Source organism: Cydia amplana, chromosome 8, assembly GCF_948474715.1.
Source record: "Cydia amplana chromosome 8, ilCydAmpl1.1, whole genome shotgun sequence".
Classification (NCBI taxonomy): domain Eukaryota; kingdom Metazoa; phylum Arthropoda; class Insecta; order Lepidoptera; family Tortricidae; genus Cydia; species Cydia amplana.
Genome location: NC_086076.1, coordinates 12,577,102 through 12,595,292, shown reverse-complemented (window position 1 = coordinate 12,595,292; position 18,191 = coordinate 12,577,102). Strand labels below are relative to the sequence as shown.

General features: G+C 36.9%; 1 protein-coding gene and 1 long non-coding RNA gene across 2 annotated transcripts in view; one reads left to right on the top strand and one right to left on the bottom strand.

Annotated features, from left to right (window-relative positions):
• Window positions 1-14,487, bottom strand: part of LOC134650245 (very long chain fatty acid elongase 7) — a 28,405-nt gene extending 13,918 nt beyond the window's left edge. The window contains exons 1-3 of the mRNA XM_063505194.1: window positions 14,324-14,487; window positions 1,665-1,810; window positions 107-214 (exon numbers count right to left, since the gene is read on the bottom strand). Coding sequence (XP_063361264.1) covers window positions 107-214; window positions 1,665-1,805 — 249 coding nt within the window. The 5' untranslated portion in view covers window positions 1,806-1,810; window positions 14,324-14,487. The remainder of the gene's footprint in view (window positions 1-106; window positions 215-1,664; window positions 1,811-14,323) is intronic.
• Window positions 1-18,191, top strand: part of LOC134650362 (uncharacterized) — a 265,217-nt gene that overhangs the window by 54,449 nt on the left and 192,577 nt on the right. The gene's annotated exons all lie outside the window — the stretch shown is intronic.

Sequence of the window (18,191 nt, the reverse complement as noted above, 5' to 3'; positions counted from 1 at the left end):
TCGGACATGCAACGTAGTAAGTAGAGGTACCTAATAAGTATACTTAAGGTCAGTGCGGGGAATAACAAACATTATAAATATTATTTATAACTATAAAAATAATTACCTCGTTAAATAACCAGATACTGAAGAGCACTTGAAATAAATTGTACCATATAAGCACTTGTTTGAGTTCATAAGGTTTTCTGTTTTCCATAAATTTTGGCCCCGCTACCTGTAAAAAATAAAAACTGTATAAAAAATACATCAACAGTAGAGGTCTTTTTTTATCGAGATCGAGAATTAAGTTGTTGAGTCCAGTCCTAGCGTGATCACAGTAGTAATATCTGGTAGCTGCTACATAAACCCTTAAGTGAGATATTACATAAATAGGTATAATAAACATTCTAGGTAGAGTACGCATGTACATAAGTACGGTGTATTTAATCTGTGTTTCTTATTCGTAAAATAGCCATGAAAGTGGGAAATCCTCCATTATGCGAAGTCTACCAGCAATTGGCCGGTTTTTGTATAAAAACAGATACAAAATCCGGTAGCAAGAATAGGAACATTGTACAGTGAAACCTGGTTAAGTGGGACCTGGATAAGTTAGAAACCTCTATAGCTGGGACTCATGGTGCGGTCCCGACACTTTAGCACTGAATTACCTCTGTTAGTGAGATAAAACGAACCTCTATAACTGGGATTAGCTGTTGTGATTTTATAGTCACATTTACCTCTATAAGTGAGACAGAGAGTGTATTTTACCTCTTTTACTGAGACTATATTTATAAGATTACATTTTCCTAATTGTTTTTTTAGAATTGTATAGGAATTGACCTCTGTATCTGAGATAACATCAATCTATGACCTCTCTAACTTGGACTTTATTGATCAATTTCCGTATTCTTACTAACTCTTAGTCTATGCACAAATTCCGCATTTGCTTAATTGTGTCTAAACGACTTCATGTTTCATTTAGTTACTTTATGTAGTTAAAACTATCGAAACGAAAGCTGAAATTTTGATAAGTAACACGAATAAACAGATTTTCATTTAATACATTTTTAAGACGCAATTAATAAAGTCCGTATCAAATTTAATTGAAAAAATCTATCCTTTGGAGAATCATTCAAAATAAATTCAAAGAAATATTTAAACAGACTTAAAAAATATTTAGGGACAAGGATTATTTTACCTTATTTATTTTTAAAGATAATATCAAAATACCTTATTAACCACCTCTATAACTGAAATATATCCTCTATTCTCACCTCTATTAATGGGACCCTCTGTAAATGAGACAGACATTTATTTGTACCTGGCTAACTGAGAGCCTGGGTAAGTGAAATACCTCTTTAAGTGAGACAAATCTGCTCGTCCATTGAAGTCTCACTTATCCAGGTTTCACTGTAGTATAAGTAGATGGCCCATAACCCATAAGTAATGGAAATACAAAAATGCATACATAAGATATACCATAAAATCAGGATTTCAAAAGTATTTTGTCCCCTGGACAACTCGTATATCCAGGTATAACCTAATCGTATAACCACGGCAACGTGTGACACAAAAGTTGATTCACCCAGATAACTATGTTATTCGATTCGTTATAACTCATCAACCTTTTTAAAGTAGAACTAGACCCAAGCTTATTTATGCAATAAAATGTCTTAGGTACTTACTTTGACTACGAATACATATGTGAGACATATCGCCAGCGTAGGCAGAGGGGACGACATCAGGGGCCAGTCTTTGACCCTCGGGTCACTTTTGTTGTCCATCAGGTCATGGTAACCCGCCACTAGCCTATTCAACGTCTCCATTTTCACTGCAACAAACAGAAACTTATTTAAATTTACGACAGTCGGGCAGGTTGGTGATCGGGTAAGGTAACTAGCAGCTAGCCAGGCCGAATGTCAAGACAAACTGGCTCTCAGATTGGTTTAGGCATTTAACGTTCATTCGACCAAATTCTGTGTAGTGCCCTTGTACTCAAGAACCTACGTACTTAGTGAGTGGACTGATTATATCATAGATGGTATAAAGACAATATTATTTTTTAGGATGTAGGTATCACTTTTGTATGAATTAATTAATTTCTCTCAGCTTATTATACATTTTTAATAATCCTACATCATTTTAAACCATCGCTATTTGGTTCCTGTGAAAACGATTATATTTAACTGAAGTTACGACATATTTTTGCCAAGCGTTTACAAATTAGCTCCTGCATATAACAGTATCATGATTACAGAATCATGTACTTATGAAATAGCAAAGTTCCTAAGACAATCATAATTAATCAGTTATCTATGAATCTAAACCCGCTCACTAGCCAGCAAGGCTAATGCTACATGTGGACATATCAAATGCATACCTTTTGTCAGTCATTTTGTATAAGGTTTTAACCAAGATAATATTATCAATTTTGTGTTATTTAAAAATACAAAATTGATTACATTATCAATTACATACACACCTAAGCTTAATTGACATATGACATGAATATTTACTGCACACCTATAGAAACATCTTATGGCGTTATTCATTTGTGAAATCTAAGAAATCTGATACTAATCGTTTGTCGATATCCGTCATTTTGATATTTCTATTTGTTGGAAAGAGACAAAATGTAACGGTATTTAACTGAACACCAGATATAGTAAAACTAGCGGCCCGCCCCGGCTTCGCACGGGTTAACAAATTATACAGAAACCTTCCTCTTGAATCACTCTATATATGTATTAAAAAAAACCGCATCAAAATCCGTTACATAGTTTTAAAGATCTAAGCATACATACAGACAGACAGACAGCCAGCGGGAAACGACTTTGTTTTATACTATGTAGTGATGTAACGTCATTTTTACTGCCAAAAATAGTAAATGATCACCTGTTTGTGAATCTAGGTCATCTAGGACAACTCGAATTTACTACACAAGCGAGTGAAAAGCGGATCTAGTCCAGAGAAAAGTTGTTTCCACTGTCAAATCTGTTTTTGCATACATTCAAGCTTTGACGTCAACTAGTAAGCGGTTAATCTGGTCAAGTCGGAAAAATAATAAAAACAAGATTATCAAATCGGGTTGACCTCAGAAGCTTGAGCCGCCAACAGGTTTTCGAATCGAGTCGCAAATATTTAATGAGATACGGAGCAACGAACTTATTTCACGTCATATCCTAAATAACCAAGATACCTACAGTAAAAAGAAATTTATTTTATTTCGGCATATTACACACAATAAATACACACAATCATCAAAAATACTTAAAACTAAGAAATATACTAGCAATAACCTTAACTATAAATACAACTAAACCTACTTACACATAAAAAAACCGGCCAAGTGCGAGTCGGACTCGCGCACGGAGGGTTCCGCACCATCAACAAAAAATAGAGCAAAACAAGCAAAAAAACGGTCACCCATCCAAGTACTGACCCCGCCCGACGTTGCTTAACTTCGGTCAAAAATCACGTTTGTTGTATGGGAGCCCCACTTAAATCTTTATTTTATTCTGTTTTTAGTATTTGTTGTTATAGCGGCAACAGAAATACATCATCTGTGAAAATTTCAACTGTCTAGCTATCACGGTTCGTGAGATACAGACACCTGGTGACAGACGGACGGACAGCGGAGTCTTAGTAATAGGGTCCCGTTTTTACCCTTTGGGTACGGAACCCTAAAAACTAATCACCCATCACGCTTGCTGCGTTTCCGCGTTGAACCGCGATGGACAACCTCTGCGCCAGGAACGATCCGGAGCGGGGGTCGAGACCTCTCTCCTGGGTGGGGGCCGATTTTTGAAATTCTACCGCTCGATTTCGTGTATTTCGTTCAGTAAACCACTACTAGACATGTAAATTCTACTAATAGAATTGAAAACGAGTGGTCAATATCACTAGATGATTCCCAATTTATATTGCCCATATTTCAAAAATCACAATTTCGCCGTTTTCCACCTATTTTCGAGTGACGAAATCGAGCGACCGAAATTCAAAAATCGGCCCCCAGACGCCCCAGCTCCCCGAGAAAGGTTTTCGCCTCCACGCACCAGCACCCAGATGTCTCCAGTGTCTCCACAGCCAGGGGAACGAACAAGTAATTCGTTAGCCCCGAAAACACAGTACAGTAAAAATAAATGATCCCAATTAACAAAAAAAAAAAAATTATCATGTAAAATGAACACTACAAAAATATTTAGACACCTACTATAGCTTCTAGATAATATCTGGGAGACCGAGCTTTGCTCGGAAAACATATAAAAACTCAAGAATGCGCGTTTTACCAAAGACAAGACCTAGATCGATTTTTCGCCCCCGAAAACCCCCATAAAACAAATTTCATGAAGTCGTTAGAGCGGTTTCCGAGATCCCCAAAATATATAAAATTATAAATATACAAGAATTGCTCGTTTAAAGGTATGCGATAACTCTGTACAGAGATAAAATCGTTCTTAGTCTTATATGTATGCATGCTCATACTGTACCCCTAGTGTGAATTTCATTCGACAGCGTGACGCTACGTACGCGTTTTCATTTTGTATGGGATTTTGAGTTTCCAAAGCGTCCCGCTTTGGCGCCGTTTTTAAAATCCCATACAAAAATAGACATAACGCAAACGCGAACGCTCGTCACGTTATCACTTGAATTTTACACTAGGGGTTCTGAACTCTTTTTAAAGTGAATTTGTATTAATTCGTGAAGTTGTGTTCATTTCAATTTCATTTATTCATTTATAATGGATAGGTATTAATGCGGGTAATGCGTAGCCTTTAGGAATCAAACGATAAACTTTGTGATATGACGATTTGAAGCTGTTAAAATTTAATGTTACCTATTACACCTTTTGTGCTAGAGCCACGACCAGAACTTAGTAGGTATATACAGGGTGGCGCATTCAGATCGGTCAGTATGGGAAAATCTGAAACTATAAGACATACGACGATCTCTTCTTAGGAACCATGTCATCGATTTTAGTAACAAGAAAAACTGCATTCATACATTTAAAAAAAATGTGTACTCAGCTCGGGAATCGAACCCGGACGTTTTGAAAAAAAAAAATCTAAAATTATTTCTATTTAGATATCGATTGTGTAGGTCTTAAGCAGTAAATGTTACTATGAAACATGATGTCTGAAATGAATAAAATGCATTGTTTTCATATCCTTTAATTTATTTTAGTATGTTTTCGAAATGGCCACCATTTTTTTCAATACATTTTACATAAAAAAAATTTAAATGTATGAATGCAGTTTTTCTTGTTACTAAAATCGATGACATGGTTCCTAAGAAGAGATCGTCGTATGTCTTATAGTTTCAGATTTTCCCATACTGACCGATCTAAATGCGCCACCCTGTATAGACAAAGTTGAATAATAAAAATATATATACTATGATACAATTATTAATGATTTCCTTTAACACGCTTTAAATGCCGACTATATTTTACACTCCCGAAGTATTAGAACTCGTCAAAACGTATCGACGACACGACTGATAAGTAGTTTAAAATCAACTTGCAATATTTTATTTCTGGGTAATAAAATTGTGATCAGTGGGAGCTTACCAAGGAAGCTTCTCGACCCGACCGCCCCGACAAGTAAACAGCGTGCGCTGTTCTCGTTTAATGGAAAAATACTAATAAGGGCATTTTTTAACTTGCCCTACATTGTAAACTAACTACCTCTCGCGAATTAGTAGTAGTAATCACTTTATTGTAGGTATACAACACAGGTTTACATAAAATGTACAGGAATAGAAGTACAAAGGCAAACTTATCCCTATAAGAGATCTCTTCCAGCTAACCTTAAAGTAGATGAGAGGAAAATTGTATTAGTTTAATTCAACCTCATTTTCATTCGCTTACGGGTCGCATTTCAAAAGCTGTTTTCGTAGTAGATCTCTAAGTCTACTCTAAAAAAAGATTAAAACTTGTTCGATAACTGACCCACAAACATTAATTTTGTATGTAAATATTGTTTTAGGGGCTTTCAGACAGGCTATTCTGTAATATAATATTAATTGGGGGTCTTGTTTTATGTAATTGCTAGATTCACATGTCAGCCACACATTAAAAATAGGTATAGCCCGTTTAGGTACACCTTTATGTATAGACACATAAGCGAGAGGGCCGGACTTCGCCTTGTTAGATTACAGATAATTAACATTTTTATTGCGAGATAATCAATGCATCTTATTAATGTCTTTGTATGACGTACGAGTAACTAGTCAATGTAAAAGATTCCATAAATAGATTCAGTGTAACGTAAATATATTTGGAAAAATCCTACAAGTTTTAAAATAAACACGCGATTTCGTCAACAAATCAAAACAACTATATTTATTTAATTATTAAAATATTCTGTAACATTTACGTCATTGCAGATTAATTCATTATTATACAAACATTTTGCATTCACTATTATTCGCTTAGACTGTTTGAGGGTTATAGAAAAATAACCTCTCTTTTTTCTTAGTTTATATTGTTTTAGCTTTTTTGTATTGATTTTTTTGACATTATTTTATGGAATTTGACATTGTATTGTATTACCTAGGGAAGCCCTAGTATTATATACAACAGATTTTAGTTTTTTTTTTTTGACATTTTAATTTGCTTTTTATTTTATTTTATTCTCTGATTGACATTACTGATTTAAACATTGTTATATTTTAAGACTTTACTATGTTTTTTATTTTATTTTCTGTATACAATTGACGATCTTTTTGTGAATTTCTGCATTTAAATGAGTAATAAACATTCCATTGGCCAATTTTGCGTCTATTGCAAACGGTTTATGGTGCAAATCGGAGAGACAATGACCTCTCCAGACTTAACACCGTCTGGGACGGAATTAAGGAAACGCAGGGATGCCCAGCACCTGCATTACCCTCTCGGCTTACTGTCTTAACCCACAGGAAAGGCGAGCCAATACGTGTGCAGGCAGGTCAGCTGCAGGAATCTGCCGCTTATTTCAGGTTGGACCCTACTCGCGCCTTACGGTAACTCCATTCCGGGATTTAATTTTGGAGTATCCTTCTCCTAGATGGATTGCAAGCCAATGCTAAGAGGTCCATCTCCCCTGTGACGAAACAACTTTTTGCTTCGTTTGTGGACTTAGTCGCCTCGTACGACACCCTTATCCCATGTGAGGGTTGGCGCTATTCTAAAGCCGGCCACCACACGGCACAATAAATATTATCTATCTATCATTTTCGCTTCTACACATCTGTTTACCTACTTTTTATTTACATAAATTTACGATTAAATAAACCTACAGACTTACTAAATAAGAGGAAAAGGAAGGAACTAAATGGATCATAATATTTGAGCAACTTTGACCGTGACTGTTTAACCAGTTTTACCACGTTACGAGTAGGTACGTACTGCCCACTCGGTAGGTATCCTTGCGATGCCAGTTTTTTTATTTACTTGTGAAAGCAATTTGGTATCTGTTTCGGTACAGCACAAACGTTACTGTAGGTACATATTTATACCTATTTATTTATTTAAATAAATGTTTGCCATTTTTTTAACTTACCAACTTTATTGTTATACTTTTTTCAGTTTAGCTCATCTTACTAGAAATAATTTTTGATTAAAACTTTATTAACTGAGTTAGTGCATCGTGTTCTCGATCTTCAATTAAGTCAGAATTACTTATTTTGTATTACATCTTGGGTGTCATCCTGTAGAGTTTCCTAGTTTCCTGTAATTAGACCAATTGTGTTAGTTACCGTACTGACCGACTATTTATGCGGTGCGCAGAGCCAATTTAACTGCCTACTGCCTGTGCATCGCGTTCGCACACATTTAATTTGGTATTAACGAAAGAGTGCGTACTAAGTATAATAGTTCGATTTGACAAATTTTCATTCAAGAATTACCTCCTGAGCCTGGTATTGCAGGAGGTGTATTCGAATTATAATAATCTCAACTTGATTTATTATCTAGGTACTAATACAAATTTCAGAGGGGGCGAAAAGCCGAGAGAGAGAAAAAAATCGAGTAGAGATTCGAACCTTCGAATATGCGTGGCTCGTTTATTGCGCATTGACGGGCGGCGCGCGGGCGCTGCATACACACGACGTCGTTGACGCCTTGGCCGGCCCTGAGCGTGGCCCTGTCCACACTACCCTGTTATATGACACATTGCAATAATTGTATCATACATAATTATACTTCCATTTCGTATTGTAAGCGCGAAGGATATATAAAATGTTCACTATTTTTAACTGTACCTATATGAAAATAATTGCTTTTAGTAAGTATGCCAAGAAGCTGGAAAACGGTCCATAAAATCATTTAAATTTGAAAAATTATTAATTTGCAAAAAGCTGTATTTCCAACAATAACATATGTCATCTGAAGGGTATAACAAATTGTTTTTAGGCCGCTTTAGACCTTAATGGAAATCGTGTTGCGAATAACATAAACAATGAAGGAGGAGTAAACATATTCAAATTCTTTCCGATTATATAAAAAAAACTACCACTGTTAGTAACAACAAAGTGCTTCCTGTTGATGTTGAATAAGATCAGCCTTTGTCGCTATAATTATAATATCTCGTCGTCACGGCAAGATTGAGCAACATTAAGTATCCTACTTATAGAGTGTCAATGAAACAACCATTGCTAATAAGGAAAGCCTCTTTATAGCAAAACCATTAGCAATTACTGAACATTAATTGGAATGTTATCTACGGTGATATCATTACCGCGGTTCTATCGTTCGTTTCTTAAGGATATCACGTTTTTATAACATCATTCTGTACAGAGTATTTTATACAAAGCCGTACATTACAGCCGTATACGTCATTTAATCCGCACTTTGTAATAAAGAAAAAAACAAACAGCAAAACATTTTTTTTTGTTTTTCTCTTATTACGTTGGTCCGGTTTCGCGTAGCGTCGGTCAAGATGTTGCCCTTGAAATATTACTCGGTATAAGTACATTATATAATAACAGGGCTTCTATATTTTTCTACATGTAAGCGTATCCAAATGTCACTATATATCTATTGAGCGTACATAGCATAATAAAAGTACTAAATACGTTTCGTTACGTTACGTTGACGTTTCATAAAATAGTCCGGAATTTATTGGTATTTTACTATTGTTACACATTGAAATTAAGGGTTCAGTTGGGATTTAATAATTGATACTGTTCTTTAGGCCAACCAATCGTATACGATCCAAACAATATACTGTTTAGTTATGACTATATACTACATACCTACGTCTATTTAGATTTACAGCAAAATATATTTGTACACGGTATAATTTTTCAACGAGTGTTGTTATGAATACAAAACGGCGTTAATGTGTTACATACCTCTTTGTTATGTTTCCGAGATTTGCGTTACGCGCAGTCAACGAACGTTAGACTAATGCTCGAGTAATCCCCGATACAAATACAAAGGATGGCTTCAGTTAAATGACAGTACCTAATTGATGTAAATGGTCTAGTTATGTAACATTTCATTTAACTAGTTTAATAACAGATTCATAGAAAATGGCGCCGTTGTTACAAGTTTATTACGACTAATTGGCTTTTATTTAAGCTAAATTTAAAAGAATGCCGAATAACAATTTAATTAGCGATTACTGGTGCTTCATTCGATACGAGTAAACGCGAAGTAGGTACCAACAATATAATATTTCAAACAGATGTTTTTAATTAAATTCCATGGCGATTCACAGAATTCACACAATTCTTCGGGGTGCTTGAGTGTGGTACAAAATAATTACTCTTAAGTAATATACAAATATGGAATGATAAATTAACAAAGAAACTATGCTGCCTATGTGTTCTTGTTAAACCAAATATTTTTACGATACTGTCAAACGTTTTTGATGTCAGAAGCTTTTGACTCACTTCAGTCACCTAGGTCATTTCATTTTAATTTATCTAGGTTTCATAGATTATTAGGTTGGTAATGGTGTTGTTATTTGATGTAACATTGTATTTCTTTTTCCTTATTTTCTCGTAATGCATGTTAATTATAAGATGTAATTTTTTTTTAAAGATGTGTCCCGCCGAGTTTGTTGCCGGTCCCATATTGGGATACCCTCCTCCAATTGAGGGGGGACTTAAATCTTCTCGGGGCAGAGGTGTAGGGTTGGAGCCGGTCTACCTAGCTTTATTTGACGTTCATAAGCGCATTGTAATTATGCCTACTTGAATAAACTATCTTTTATATTTTATCTTTATCTTTATCTTTAACACTTAATATTTTTGAATAAAATGCATTTAATTAAAAGCTTTAATACTTGCATTTCGATTTCGAAATTCCTTTTGTCTTAAAACTTCTTGGAGTAATAAAAGCTAGTCGAAATTAAAAATAAAATGTTTAAATAGGAAATGATAATTGCAATCAAAGTCCAGAGTGTGCCAGTAAAGTGACAGTGGCGGGTGTTCAATTGCAACACTAAACCGCGGCGGCGTTGCTTGCGCCACGAGACCGCTCCGCCGTCGCCGGCGCATTCCTCGCTGCTTGAGCTCTTGGAGAAGTTCAAAGTCACCAGACTAGTCCTCTCAGCTAACTGAGACGCCATTATGCGAGAGCCTAGCAGCCATATTCGAACTTTAAGATACATCAAATATTAGATATCTAAACGATATGGATCGGATATGTCAGTGTCAAACAAGTATCAAAAGTGAAGTTTTTGTTTCAAGAAACGTCACTTTTGACACTTGTTTGACACTGACATATCCGATTCATTTCATTTAGATATTTAATAGTTGACGTATCTTAAAGTTCGAATATGGCTAGTCTCCATTCCACAGCGCTTCGATGTACCCGACACGCGAAGTTCAATATAATTACTCACGTAAGGCCTTCGCTCGTCTTGGGATTATTTGCCCCGTGTTTCCGTTACGCGTAAATCGACAATTTCCATTGATAATGACATCTCGCAATAAACTGATCAATTAAGTGTGACGCGCGTGCTGCAGGTGTAATTGTAATACATAGTTATGATTATTATTTAGCTGGCTGCTATTTAAGTGTGTGTAGTTTTTCCCTAAGTCAGAACCCAGTAAACTGTAACATAAACTTATGTGTGTAGGTATTTGTCTTCAACAAAAGATCTTAACAAGCATTTTATTTATCAAATCACATTTTATGTTCTAAGCCTAAAATGAATAGCTGAAAATTTGTTTATTGCTATAGATACCCATGAGACACCCAAGTCCAAAAGATTTCTTGCGGATTAAATAAAGCATTGTTTAATTTGATAATTAAAACAAGAACACTAAAAATTTGATTGATGAACTTAAACTTAACTAAGAGTTCGTTCATTTAGAAAAAAACCGGCCAAGTGCGAGTCGGACTCGCGCACGGAGGGTTCCGCACCATCACCAAAACATAGAGCAAAACAAGCAAAAAACGGTCACCCATCCAAGTACTGACCCCGCCCGACCTTGCTTAACTTCGGTCAAAAATCACGTTTGTTGTATGGGAGCCCCACTTAAATCATTATATTTTCTGTTTTTAGTATTTGTTGTTATAGCGGCAACAGAAATACATCATCTGTGAAAATTTCAACTGTCTAGCTATCACGGTTCGTGAGATACAGCCTGGTGACAGACGGACGGACGGACGGACGGACGGACGGACGGACGGACGGACGGACGGACGGACGGACGGACGGACGGACAGCGGAGTCTTAGTAATAGGGTCCCGTTTTTACCCTTTGGGTACGGAACCCTAAAAACAAAAAAATATATATTAAAAATTCATCACTTCAATACTCAAGAAACATTGGATGATTTCATCATAAATCAGAGCCGAATGCTATACTATCAAAATTCATTGAACTTATAAACAGGTGAAGGGCAGGTAGTCCATACAATCATACAAGCATTCAGCCATTAAGTACGTACGATCTCTGCGAGCCGCGAGTCCAAGTTAAGGTAAATCGAGGCCCCGGTCCATGCATGAGGCCCATTTGTTTAGATAATTAGCCAAATTACATAAATGCTTCTTTACATCTATGCCAAGGTACTACGAAGTATACAATACGGCTATGTTAAATTTAGTTTACGGACCTATACGAAATTCGACAAATTTAAGAAATATATTCACTAAAAAACAAGAATGACTGCAAAAAAATAATAATGTACACTTAATTAAAATTTGAAAAAGTTGTGATAATAGGACCTTAAAAGCATTAATGAAAAATTAATGTTTATTCAAGTAAAGTTCAAGGGTAAGCTCGCGCCGATGTCACAAAAATTCGGACGTCACGCCTAGCCTGTTAAAGATGAGATGAGCCATGATTTTAATTGCAAAATTATTAGTCATGAAAATTATGCCCAACTCACCCAAGTAATCAACGAACTATGAACAATGTATTTTTCTTATTTTTGAATAGCATTGTTCATAGTTCGTTGATTACTTGGGTTGGGCATCATTTTATATCAGTACCTATGCTAGGAGTTACAACGTTAGACGCAATTTTTCTTCAAATTAAAAATAAATGCTCTGACTTGGGTATAATTTAATATGAAGCTTTAAATTTGTTTAACATTGAAGATTAAGTAACTTGAAGTACCTATTAAGAATCCAATAACCGATAAACGTTAGTTCACGAGGGGACAGTTTTACATCTTCTACGTGGATGAAGCCACAGGCAGAGCGTAGTGATAGATAAATACAATATTTTTATTCTCACATGGTTCTACTTTCATCAAAGCAATGTTTCATACCTATCATTATACTCAATAAGGATAGTAATTGAGGATTATGAACAAGGATGAAACTATGAAAATACAAAACCCTAGTCAACTACCCTTAAAATGTTTTAATTACTTTTTATTCGCAATTTTTTTGTAAAAACTTAGCACAGGTAAAATGAAGGAAAGATGATGAAATAGGTATACCTAAGTGGTATATATATCTAATACCTTCAAACGAGCAATTCTTGTTTATTTATTTATTTATATATATTTCGGGGATCTCGGAAACGGCTCTAACGATTTCGATGAAATTTGCTATATGGGGGTTTTCGGGGGCGAAAAATCGATTTAGCTAGGTCTTATCTCTGGGTAAACGCGCATTTTCGTGTTTTTATGTTTTCCGAGCGAAGCTCGGTCACCCAGATATTGTAATATAATATAATGTAAGTGTGTCTACCGATACAAAAACGATCGAACTTCGAACACATGTCTATTGGCAGAACGACAGTGAACCTAAAAGATATGACATATAAAGCGCCATGACTAACGAAGATTAGAGTGCACGACATATGTGGTCCAAGACAATCATACAGTACGATTTGGACTTTCACGTAGAAATCTGTACTTAGGATTTGCTATGGTATTGTCCACTTCTCGACACATTCTGCATAGACACTTTACTTTCCGCGACACAAAGAACTTGTCTGTCTGTCACCTGTAAGCAAGTTCTAAGAACGATTTAAGCCCAAGACATCATTGTCAATACGGTTCTCAGAGCCAGCCATTATTTACTAGATAAATGTTGAGCAATCTAGGTAAAGCAATTAATATCAATGCTGTCCATTTGACGACTATTTTCCTCATCTCAAGTTCATTGTTAGTAAACAATATCTGGGTGACCGAGAAAACTCGAGGGAAGAATTCTCGCAAGGACGAAACCTAGATAAACTGATTCTCCGTCTTCGTTGGCAGGTTGTGGATTTCATTAAAATCTTTTAAACCATTTTTGATTGATTTATGTTATGTTATGAACGCCAATTAAACTATTTGTTAAGTATAAAATAGTTTGTATATGTTTTTTCATTTCCTTTGCCATTTTCTTTAGCTCGTGTTAATTTTAAATCAGATAGTTTTAAATTAAACTACTTAGGTACCGACTTCTAAAGTAACAAACATTATAAAAAATAAATATTTTTGGAATACTTACGTATGTGCGTTAAATTTTTTTTTTTTTGCTAGCTTTGTCCAGTTGTAAATCCTTAAAACAGGAACAAAACTATTCAGATTTGATTTTTTGTTTATTTACTTAATTGTTAAATTCTTTAAGTACAAAGAAGGATCCGCATTCCATATCCGTTTATATGAATCACTATTATGGCAGGAATGTTTATTGCCTGTATGTATTTTAATCTAGACCGCCTGGTTTGGTACTTTGTCAACTATGTATGTACCTAATTGCTACTAGATATAGGTAACACTGCTTGAATTAGTTTTAATCGCAGAGTAGTATATTAACAATTATTCTTAATTGAAAGATCCATTAAAGAAATAAGAATAATGAACGCTAATAAAACTAGATTACTGAAATGTTGTAACAATAATAGTAGGTTGTAACTATAATGTTCTATGTTTTGATAATCAATAAGTATAATCTAAATCTTACCAGCTTTATTAGGGCTCCAGCACAGAAATGTTCACTCAGGGCACTGGTGCAATAGTTCAATAATATTTTATGGATATAGCACCGTCGCAGCGATCTAGATCTGTCGTGCGAACTGGCGGCGCGGGCGAATGCGCGGGTCTATTGTGGACTAATAATGAGCGCGCGCGCGGCTCGCCGCCGTATATATGCCTGCCCCTGACGTCACTCCGAGATAAGGACTTCGCAGCATCAAACTCCCATAAAGAAACGTGTTTAATCGCGGATTTACCGACTGTAATCCGATAACCGACACGGGTGCGACGCTGTCCAGAGTACGACCCCGACTCTCGTCGCTATCTCCTATTAGAAGCAACAGTAAAAACCGCTTTCGTAAAGTGTGGCGATACAATATTTTTTTAAGCTGGCATAAGGTAATCAAAAATGTAATTAGACATGTGTTAATCGCATGTTAATCGATGATAGTGACATTTCATTTTCTTTTAATTTTTTTTGTTTTTTTTTGCTTTTTATTTGACACTATGTAAGAAGTTTAATTATGAGAACATTTTAGTAAACACTATTCTCTAATTCCAAATTAAATTACATCAAATAAGCCAATAGGAAATATTACGCGAAAGTCTGCGTAGGGGGCGCCACATCAACAACAAGTAAACAATGTAAGGGTCTACCGCAAATCAGAGAGTCGACATTTTGTTATCTAACCTCTCTATCACTCTTGCGTATTCGAGCGATAAAGAGGCAGATAGCCGAGTTTCGATTTCGCGTTCCCCGGTAGACCCTTTGTAAGCAAACCGCCTTGATGTATCAATGTCATATTGGTCTGTGAAAACGTCAAAAAACAGTTTAAGGTACAGTATGTATAAGTTACTCTATGGTATACTTAAGTCACTAGTGCTGTACTCTGGCGGCAAAACATTGCAGTAATACTCCCTATTATACCTACGCTTGCCTAAAAAACGTATGAAGCTCGTTAGTTATTAAACATAAAAATCCAACTTTAAGCCAAAGAGAATATAACCACTGGTTTTACTTTAAGCTACCTTTTTACTACAAACTTTTTCAATGAATAATTAACCAAAACTGTTATTAATTTTATGTATGTTTTATGCAATCATCAACACTATCAGAAAAGTAGGAAAACATAGGGAAAACGTTATTTGAAAGAGACAATATGACGAGCTACACTACCTACATCTAGATGATTTTTCATTTAAATCAAGCTCTCTACTTACCTACACAAATTCATAAAAAAATTAAAAACTCGACTGCGGTTTAAAACTTTCATTATCAATTTATACCTAGACTGAAAAGCAAGGATAAGCGCGCACCGCATCTCTGTCAGAAAGCTCGAATCGTCGTGCGATGCGCACGTTCGCACGGAGAGGCAGAGCCATTGTGTTATGTACCCTTATTATATTACCCTTAAATATATATACCATACGATTTTTTCATGCAAATCGAGATTCTACAGTACAAACTAAAAAACCGGCCAAGTGCGAGTCGGACTCGCGCATGGAGGGTTCCGCACCATCAACAAAAAATAGAGCAAAACAAGCAAAAAAACGGTCACCCATCCAAGTACTGACCCCGCCCGACGTTGCTTAACTTCGGTTAAAAATCACGTTTGTTGTATGGGAGCCCCACTTAAATCTTTATTTTATTCTGTTTTTATTAGTATTTGTTGTTATAGCGGCAACAGAAATACATCATCTGTGAAAATTTCAACTGTCTAGCTATCACGGTTCGTGAGATACAGCCTGGTGACAGACGGACGGACGGACGGACGGACGGACAGCGGAGTCTTAGTAATAGGGTCCCGTTTTTACCCTTTGGGTACGGAACCCTAAAAATCGCAGCACCGGACGTCGCTCTGAAGTGCGAAGCAATGTGATAGTAACCGCCGTAATAGCTATAAAAACAATTAAACCTCGTATATGTGTCGGAGGCAGATCGTAAAATCGGCCATATCGAGATATTCCTAGGCATACCATGAAACGCCGCCATTTCATGATCTGACTAGCGACTACCAGCCATATCGTTCAAACATCAACGTTTGACGATTTGCCTAGCGACGTTTAGGCATATCAAATAGTAGGGTGTGATATTCCTAGGCATATCATGAAACGCCGGCATTTCGTGATCTGCCTAACGACGACCAGCCATATCGTGAAAACCTCAAGGGGTGATATTCCTAGGCAGATCATGAAACGCCGGCATTTCATGATCTGCCTAGCGACCACCAGCCATATCGTGCAAACCTCAAGGGGTGATATTCCTAGGCAGATCATGAAACGCCGGCATTTCATGATCTGCCTAGCGCGACCATCAGCCATATCGTGCAAACCTCAATGGGTGATATTCCTAGGCAGATCATGAAACGCCGGCATTTCATGATCTGCCTAGCGACGACCAGCCATATCGTGCAAACCTCAAGGGGTGATATTCCTAGGCAGATCATGAAACGCCGGCATTTCATGATCTGCCTAGCGACGACCAGCCATATCGTGCAAACCTCAAGGGGTGATATTCCTAGGCAGATCATGAAACGCCGGCATTTCATGATCTGCCTAGCGACGACCAGCCATATCGTGCAAACCTCAAGGGGTGATATTCCTAGGCAGATCATGAAACGCCGGCATTTCATGATCTGCCTAGCGACGACTAGCCATATCGTGCAAACCTCAAGGGGTGATATTCCTAGGCAGATCATGAAACGCCGGCATTTCGTGATCTGCCTAACGACGACCAGCCATATCGTGAAAACCTCAAGGGGTGATATTCCTAGGCAGATCATGAAACGCCGGCATTTCATGATCTGCCTAGCGACCACCAGCCATATCGTGCAAACCTCAAGGGGTGATATCCCTAGGCAGATCATGAAACGCCGGCATTTCATGATCTGCCTAGCGCGACCATCAGCCATATCGTGCAAACCTCAATGGGTGATATTCCTAGGCAGATCATGAAACGCCGGCATTTCATGATCTGCCTAGCGACGACCAGCCATATCGTGCAAACCTCAAGGGGTGATATTCCTAGGCAGATCATGAAACGCCGGCATTTCATGATCTGCCTAGCGACGACCAGCCATATCGTGCAAACCTCAAGGGGTGATATTCCTAGGCAGATCATGAAACGCCGGCATTTCATGATCTGCCTAGCGACCACCAGCCATATCGAGCAAACCTCAAGGCTCAAAAGGAACGTAAACTTGTATTAAAAGGTACGATCTGGCAACACTGGACTCGGACGCAGCGCCATATAGAATGCAGCGCCACCAGTGGCAAAAAATGCAATTATTTTACGATGCGATCGGTATGAATGAAGCTAGGAATTCGACGAATACATTGCTCCCATCGATCTGCCGAATCTTTTATAAGACAGATCGTGATATGCCTGAGTTAATTTTAGTCAGATCATGAAATGGCGGCGTTTCATGATATGCCTAGGAATATCTCATCAATTATTTTACGATGCGCCCGGTATGAAGCTAGGAATATCAACGAATACATTGGTCTGACCGATCTGCCGCCTCTTTTATAAGGCAGATCGTGATACGCCTGGGTTAAACTTAGTCAGATCATGAAATGGCGGCGTTTCATGATATGCCTAGGAATATCTCGATATGCCCGATTTTACGATCTGCCGCCGACATATGAATTATGAGCAAAGTTTCTACAATTTTCGGTCCAAAATAAAAATATATTATATGGCTTCACTATTACCCGATAAAATATTTGTATACGACTAGCGTTTAATATTGTAAGCAATATAATAATTATGTAGTAATTATGTACAGTAATATACTAATTATGTACAGTCAGCAGCAATAGTTGCTAAGCGGGCGAGGTGTTAAAAAATGATCTTG